The 8,378-nt window shown below is 41.5% G+C and overlaps 1 protein-coding gene across 1 annotated transcript; it reads left to right on the top strand.

Annotated features, from left to right (window-relative positions):
- Nucleotides 1-591: 591 nt before the first annotated feature.
- Nucleotides 592-2,621, top strand: LOC126702949 (uncharacterized). The gene is made up of 4 exons (XM_050401821.1): nucleotides 592-904; nucleotides 985-1,825; nucleotides 1,937-2,270; nucleotides 2,391-2,621. The coding sequence occupies exons 1-4, from the start codon at nucleotides 592-594 to the stop codon at nucleotides 2,619-2,621; spliced, it is 1,719 nt and encodes a 572-aa protein (XP_050257778.1).
- Nucleotides 2,622-8,378: the final 5,757 nt, after the last annotated feature.

Raw genomic sequence — 8,378 nt, 5'->3', positions numbered from 1 at the left:
ATGATATATGAACCAAAATAATAATAGCATTTCATCATCTTGGCTAATCAACTCCATCTAAGTCAATGTTATCATCATGTTCAGCATCTTGCAAAATTATTTTTTCAAAGACATTTTCTTTATTATTATCAACATTTACTTCTTTTTTTTGGTTTTTTTATTCTAATAATTTTTTCTTTATATTTTTTCTTGAAATTCTAGATTTTTAGACTCAAAATAATAATATCAAAATAAAAAATAATTATATTTTCATTTAATACATTATTAGTAACATAGAAAATAAATTTGCACATATGAAAGTAAGTGTTATGAGTATAGTCTAAATTTTGTAGGAGAAAGAGAAGGGAGGAAAAAAACTCCTGGATTTGCTATTTCATTAGACTTAATTAAGTTTCCCAATAATTTTGTATTAACAAAGTCTAACAACTTGTTTAAATCAAATAAAACCACAAATTTAAACAAAAAAACTCATTTAAACCTTACATGTCTATGTATCGTACGATACGTACTATTCACCGATATGATACGATTCATACGATATGCACCTATGTATCAGACGATTCATGAGCGCTTACGATACACCCTTACAATATGTATCGCGTATCGTACGATACTGACAACTATGACTACGCCAGTTGGGCACTTCGTGGTGCAGAGGAGAGGTACCCATCGATGGAGAAACTCACCTTCGCTTTGGTTATAGTAGCCTGCAAGCTCAAGCCATATTTCCAAGCCCACACGGTGATTGTCCTGACAGACAAGCCCTTATGGCGAGCAATGAGCAATCCTGAGGATGCTGAACGAATGGCACTATGGCCTATAAAGTTGAGTGAATTTGACGTACAATACCGCCTGCTAACTTCATTGCGAAGTTCACTAACATGGAATGCTAAGGGGCAAAAGAGTATCCTCAGTGGAGTATACACACAGACGGATCATCCAATAGATAGGATGGTGGAGCAGGCATTGTACTTCATTCTCCAGAAGGGGACGAGATCGAATGCATGTTTCGTCTCGACTTCCCTACGACCAACAACGAAGCAGAGTACGAAGCTCTAATTGCGGGACTAGATCTCGTTAAAGCAGCAGGGGCCGTGAGAGTGGTTATTCATTGCGATTCCCAGGTCGACACAAATCAAGTAAATAGTGATTACGAATGCAAGGGCGAGAGGATGAAGAAGTACCTGGAGCAAGTAAAGAGAAGGGTGGACGATCTACAAGCTAAGATTGTTCAAATCTCTAGTGGAGAGAACGAGCAAGTCGACCATCTTGCCAAGGCCGCATTAGCAGAACTCATGATCACCCCCAACAAGGTACTTTCCTTCGTTCAGCTTTCACCATTAATAGATCCCATCCATATGCAGGAGATAGGTTCTGAAAGTAACTGGACGACACCATTAGTCTTCTACTTGAAAAACGGTGCACTACTAGACAGTAAGGAAGCCGCAAGGAAGCTGAAGGTCAAAGCAACACGATTCGTATTGATAAGTGATGTCTTGTACAAGAGAGGCTTCTCCTGCCCATTCCTAAGATGCTTAAGCCTCGAAGAAATGTATTATGACATGAGAGAAGTACACGAAGGGATCTACGGGAACCACTCAAGGTCACGGTCATTGGTACATAAACTAATTCGAGCTGGATATTACTGGCCTACTATGCAAAAGGATGCCCAGGCTTATGTAAAAGCCTGCGACAAATGTCAAAGATTCAGCAACATCATCAGACAGCCGACGGAAGAACTGACCCCGATGACAGCCTCGGGGCCATTCGCTCAATGGGGACTCAACATCATGGGTCAATTCCCAATAGCAATGCGGCAGCTAAAGTTCCTTATAGTAGGCATAGACTAGTTTACTAAATAGGTAGAAGCAAAAGCCTTGGCTACTATTACGGAGAAGAATGTGATAAGTTTCGTTTGGAAAAACATCGACTGCAGGTATGAGATCCCCAAAGTCTTGGTCTCAGATAATGGGAAACAGTTCGACAACGACTCCTTCAGGGATTTTTGCTCGCATTTAGGAATCAAGAACCACTACTCCTCCCCCGCCCACCCTCAAGCCAACGAGCAGGTTGAGGTCACGAACCGATCCTTGTTTAAAATTATCAAGACTCGGCTCGATGGGGCAAATGGTGTATGGCCAGAAGAGCTATCAAGCGTACTATGGGCGTATAGAACAACAACCAAAACACCTACAAGAGAGACATCGTTTCAACTAGCATATGGAAGCGAGGCAGTCATCCCAGCAGAGGTTGGACTCACAAGCTACAAAGTGGGTAATCATGATGAAAGAAAAAATGACGAGGCTATTTGCCTACTGCTCGATCTACTAGACAAAGTCAAGGCAACAACTTAACAAAAACTCACACATTACCAGGACCTTATGGCCTAGCACTACAACTCCCGAGTCAGATACAGAGACTTCAAGGTTGGAGACCTCATCTTGAGGAAGGTAATGGGCGTCGCTAGAGACCCCACCCAAGGAAAGCTCGGCCGTAACTGGGACGAACCATATAGAATTACGTCATGGCACAAGAAAGACACCTATCACCTGGAGACACTAGACGGACAGAAGTTGTACCATCCATGGAATACCGAGCATCTCCGAAAATACTACCAGTAGATGATAGCATGAAGAGCAAAACTCCTCATTTGCCAATTTATTTTAATTAATTTTTGCTACAATACTTTTTAAAGCCCAAAGGGCAGGTCTTTTTCTTTAAAGAACAATTTTTCTATGTATGCATGCATTTATCATAATAAGAGGAATTTATTCAGATATGACTAGCATATTTATCTGTTTCTACATGTCTGTTCTACATGTTTATCCATAATTAAGTCCATAAGTGGACGAAGTCATCCCATGAGGACGAGTTAATATTATCGATTCCACAAGGTGGACGAATTCATTGTTAAGTCCATAAGTGGTTGAGTTCATCCCAAGAGGATGAGTTAATATTATCAAATCCACAAGTGAAAAAATTCATTGTTAAATTCATAAGTGGACGAGTTCATCTCATAAGGATGAGTTAATATTATCAAATCCACAAGTGGACGAATTCATTGTTAAGTCCATAAGTGGATGAGTTCATCCCATGAGGATGAGTTAATATTATCAAATCCACAAGTGGATGAATTCATTATTAAAGTCCATAGGTGGATGAGTTCATCCTATGAGGATGACTTATTATTAAGTCCACAAGTGGACTGATTCATTATTAAAGTCCATAGGTGGACGTGTTCATCCTATGAGGATGGGTTAATATTATTATCAAGTCCATGAGTGGATGCAGTAAAACTACAAAGTCCATAAGTGAACGAGCCCATCATTAAGTCCCTAAAATGGACAAGTTCATTATTAAAGTGGATGAGTTCATTACTAAAGACGTGTACGTTAGAAAGGTCTTGAGAGGACGAGTTTGTTATTATTAAAATCCACAAGTGGACAAGTTCGACCCATTGAGAGGCCTCGAATTTATTCAAGTCCACAAGCAAACGGATTTGTTGCAATACCCACAGGCAAACGAGTTCATTCCATAAGAACACCTTGGTGTTCTTCAAGTCCATAAGTGGACGGGGCTATCACAAGAGTCTACAAGCCAACGGATTCTTCCTGATTATCAAATTCTTGAAAAGACATGCGCATGGAAATTAAGCACAATTGAAAGCGATAGGTGCAAAATAATAAGATGTACCATAAATAAAGCAATAATTTTACAAAAAGAGCCCAAAACAAAGGGGCGTCTAACATTGTCTGAGGCTTAGACTAAATATATAATAATTCAAGAAGTAGAAAACGAAGAGGCTGGGGTGTCCGGAGGGTTCTTGTCATCTTTGTCTTGAACGTCCTGAGCTAAAGGGTTCTTAACATTCAAAGGCTCAGTGGACGGGACCAAAGGAGTGACGGGAGGATCCACAGCGGGTTGAGCAAGGATGACGCTATCATCTTTTGGATCAAACTCCAACTCTACAGAGACATCAATTTCCTCCTGGATAGTGTTGCTAGCAGGAGTTGACAGCAGGGGGTCGTCCATGATGACCTTGGATAAATCCAAGTGAGGGTAGATGGACTTGACCTGTTTAAGGTAATCCTCAAACCCGTCACCACAGTAGACAGCGCAGGAATCAATAAATGGCTGTGAAGCCTTAAATTCCTTCACGGCGTCAGCCCTGGCCATCTCTACCTGCCCGAGAAGGGCCATTAGCTCTTTTTCTATCGCTGCCTTAGCTTCTTGCTCCTTCTTCTTCTAACGACCCTTCTCCTTAAGCTTCTCCCTTAGCTCCTTTACCTCCGTATTGAGAGTACTAAAGGACCCCTTGTACTGCTCTTGCTCATCGGTCAAGGTCCCATTGTGCTTGCGCAAACGAGCAATCACCCCTTCTTGGGCGACACTCCTATCTTGCAGCGCCTTCGTGCAACCAACGCCTACAAACAGAACAACCATTAGCTATTGAATAGTGAATAAATAAAAATAAGAAAGAAAAAATGGAAGAGATGTACCCGGGCAAGGTGAAAAAGGCCTGACGTCCCCAGCTCCTCCATCATTTGCTCAGCACAAGGGTCCACGTCCTTATCCTTAATGATTGACTCAATCATCTCAATGACGTAGTCCTTGTGAGTAAGAAGATGACGTAGTCCCTTCAGCTTGCCTGCCCCATGGCTCGGCTTGGGGGGTGACGGCTTTTTAGGGAGTTTATCCCCAAGGGTGACAATGACTTTCTTGGAAGGACAATTGTCCTTCCCGTCAGCCTTCCTCTTGGGCACCCCCTTTTCGACGGCCTTAGGGGTTTACGAGGACGACCCTTCCTTCCCCTTCGCTTTCTATTCCTCTTTCCTACGCGCAGTAGCTGCCCTCACCTATGCCCTCTGCATGGCTGCCTCCATTTCTGCAAAAGACAAATGACAAGCATTAGACCAAGAGACGACAAAAATAAAAAAATGATGGAAGAAAATAAATCACTTACACCGACAAGAATAAGTATTTAATCTACAAGCTGTAGGCATCGGCTACGAACCTCCACAATATGCGTGCAGCGTGTCGAGGGTGATCAAGTCCCTACACTTCCGTTACTCGAATAGAATTTCAAGGACCTGACAGATGAAGGCCTCCTGCTTGTCAGTTATGTTCAGATGAACACTAGCTAAAAAAGGAAAACGACGACATTAAAGCACTTAACAAATAAATGGGAAAAGTTAAAGCAAAAACTGACCGTGCTAAACCTGAATCCTTGACAATACCCCAAGTATTGTCAAAACCGTGGGGCATTGTAACCCACTCTTTTAGACAGCATACCCAATCCATCCCCTGAACGAAGAAGTATCTATCTTTTCGGTTCCTGTTTGAGTCGAGCATGTCTGACACAAGTCTTAAACTTTTCTTCTATGCAGCAAAGTGGTATATTCCTTGGGACGTGACGATGTGTTGAGGTCTATAACAATAAAAGAACTCGTCCAACGAAAGCTGACGGTTCCCACCACTCAGAAGACCCCACAAAATCTCAGCCCCTATAAAGATCCTCCTAGCATTTGGAGCAATCTAGCTGATAAATAATCCAAGAAAATTAGCCAACTAATGGTGCCACACTGTCAGTGGCAACCTTACTCCCGCTGCAAACATAGCGTCGTACATGCCAATGTCCGTAGTCTTCCCTAAGTAGCACTTCTCGAATTTCCCAGGGAGACGGATCGGGATATGGTCAGGGATCTGGTAATGATCCCTCAAATTCTTAAATATATTGACCGTCATCATCGGCAAGAAATCTTTGACGGTCCACATTTTAGGAAGGATAAACGGACAAGCATGCCCATTCCCAAGGCTTCCTAAACTTCCAGCTTCGAGGGTTCTCTCGTCAGTATCACCCTCGTCCCCGTCATAATCTTCTCCCTCATCACCTTCAACCTCTCCCTCATCTATCTCCTCTTCCTCACCTCCCTCTCCAACACAACTCTCCATTTCCTCGTTAGGAGAACGAGCTGACATTTCCCTCTCTAACGACCAAGAAAGGCTCTCCTCAAGCTCATGACTTGTCTGGAAGACCTCGTCGTAGCCTGCTCCCTCACGAACTGGCGACTGCTCACTTGTCACTTCTTTAGACATCTATTTACCTACAAGTGATGGAGGTATTCAAAGTGCCTAAGTTGACGGCCTCTTTAAAAGAGGTAAACGATGAACTAGAAAAACAAAGATGAGAGGTAGAATGAAGGAAAGGAAATGGTGACTTACCAAGTAGACGATTCCTTGAAAGGTGATGGTCTCAGCAAAAGAACGAAGCCAACAAAGTTAGCAAGGTGACTAGAGCAAAGTTCTCGGAATAGCAAAGCTCTTTCTTTGAAGATCAACAATGATGAAATAGGAGAAAATGAGGAAGGAACTGAGATATATATAGGATGAAAAGTGCACAGAAGACGAAGCGACACCCTCATCCAAAAACGAAGCCAATCCACTTAAGCCACGTGTCCATGCAATTAATAAAGGCTACTCGAGGAATCACCCATAAATGCACTCTTTTTTTTTCGATAAATAAAATAATAAACAGGGAAAAAGAAGAGAGCTACGAATTGAACTCCATAACTCGTTGGCTAAAGCCGACGGGGCTATGGAGTAGGGGGCAGATGATAAGGATAATTCTGTGGTTTTGATGAAGTCGTCCATATTAGGTTGAAGCGACGGTCCTAATAAACTCGTTAGCGTCGCTTGCACATTCATGGCCTAACAATGATAGAGTGAAAGTCGACGATTCCACCTCATGGCTAACGGCTGCACCCTGAAGACAACAAACATTTGAATGAGACGACTAGAAGATATTGATGGGATATGAAGTTGACGGGGAGAAGCTGAAGAGGATAAGCGAACCTTGAACAAAGCTGACATGACTTGACCTCCACGCATAAGCATATAAGGAAATATATTGTGTCCCACTCTTAACCCTAATCAAGAGAGTCCTATAAGGAAAAGATCCCGTAAGATACGCAAAATAAAAAAGATCTCTCCCACAAGGAAAGATCTTCTCAGCCAAGAAACGAATCTCAACCCCATGCTACTATAAAAACCCCAAGACCCTCACAAACCAAGGTACGCATAATTCCCCAACTCTAACACTCTAGAATTGTGAAAATTCTCTAACTTAACATTCGGAAGGTCTTTGGCCGATACCTCACCGATATTCTCCTAGGGTTTTCTTTGTTTTTGTTTCGCAAGTATTGTCTCGAGCACGTGAGCACTGTGTGACTTATTAACGATTTTCGGCATCATCAGTAATAAAGTAATTTATAGCATTTTGCCATGTTAAAATAAAATACATATAATCCAAAAAACAGTTAGTTATTGACAAATTTGACACCTATTCTTAGCAAATGAATGAAAAAACAACAATAACACGTATTCTTTGACAATTAACATCGACTTAGACTGACTGTATATAAACCGAGACATTAGGAAGCTCGAAAAAAATGTAAAGTTTGAAGCACGCATTACATTGTTCTGAAACATGAATCCTATGCACCGAAAAAAAATATGGTCAAAGAAAACCATGTGGACGAGTTTTTAAATTCAAAATTACCGGTTATTGACTTTCTCACTCTACAAGATTGACCTTATATATAGCTTCCGGCCTCGATTGTTCACTGAGTAAGTTTGGCTCGCCCACTATTTCCACAACTTCTCCACGTGGTGACTTGTAAGTGATGGAATTACAAACCTATAATTTTTTTTTTTATCACTTACAACTTGCCACATAGACGAATTGTAACCAAAATTGTGAAATTGTTGCGGTAATTGGCTAACTTTTATTAACTCCTCAAAACTCAAATGTGTTCATTGCACCCCAAGTTTCCAACCCAAATGTTTTACACCTCTCTTTTTTTCCATATGAGTGTCCTTGCACGCTTCCTTACAAAGACACAATCCATCAAGTGTTTGAAATTTGCATTGTACATTTCCTCCAAATTTACGAGTTACCATCTCTTTCTATAAATACCAAACTTTTCAGCCCAACTTCACATCCTCATTTATCTATGAACAAAGATAAATACTACTATATGCATTCATGGCTAGAGAACTCCAAGCTTGCCGTTTTATTGTCCTAGTCCTTTTCTTGGGCTTTGTTACGGTGTTCACTATCATACAAGCACGCACTTTGCATGCACCAAATCATCACCATCACCACCGTGCAATGACGAAACCAATGAGTCCAAGCCAATTAGCAGGGACGGATCATTATTTTGCTGAAGTTCTCGACCTCTGGGGACGCAAGCATTCCGGTCCAAGCGATGGTGAAGGGCATTAAGTTTTTGATGATTCACACTAATTCCGATGAAACTAGATCTCCAAATAGTGCCCCTCATGGTTTAAATACAGCTCAGTGAAGTGTGTCACAAGGC

Source organism: Quercus robur, chromosome 2 (assembly GCF_932294415.1).
Source record: "Quercus robur chromosome 2, dhQueRobu3.1, whole genome shotgun sequence".
NCBI classification, from domain to species: Eukaryota; Viridiplantae; Streptophyta; class Magnoliopsida; order Fagales; family Fagaceae; genus Quercus; species Quercus robur.
The sequence above is the reverse complement of the archived record's forward strand: the minus strand, read 5'-3'. Positions and strand labels throughout refer to the sequence as shown.

Bases quoted from the DNA above. Each gene is read 5' to 3' on its own strand.
- LOC126702949 (XM_050401821.1), top strand. From the start codon at position 592: ATGTATCGCGTATCGTACGATACTGACAACTATGACTACGCCAGTTGG. The intron at 905-984 runs GTATCCTCAGTG...TTCATTCTCCAG, and splicing joins GAATGCTAAGGGGCAAAAGA to AAGGGGACGAGATCGAATGC. The intron at 1,826-1,936 runs GTTCCTTATAGT...CATCGACTGCAG, and splicing joins ATAGCAATGCGGCAGCTAAA to GTATGAGATCCCCAAAGTCT.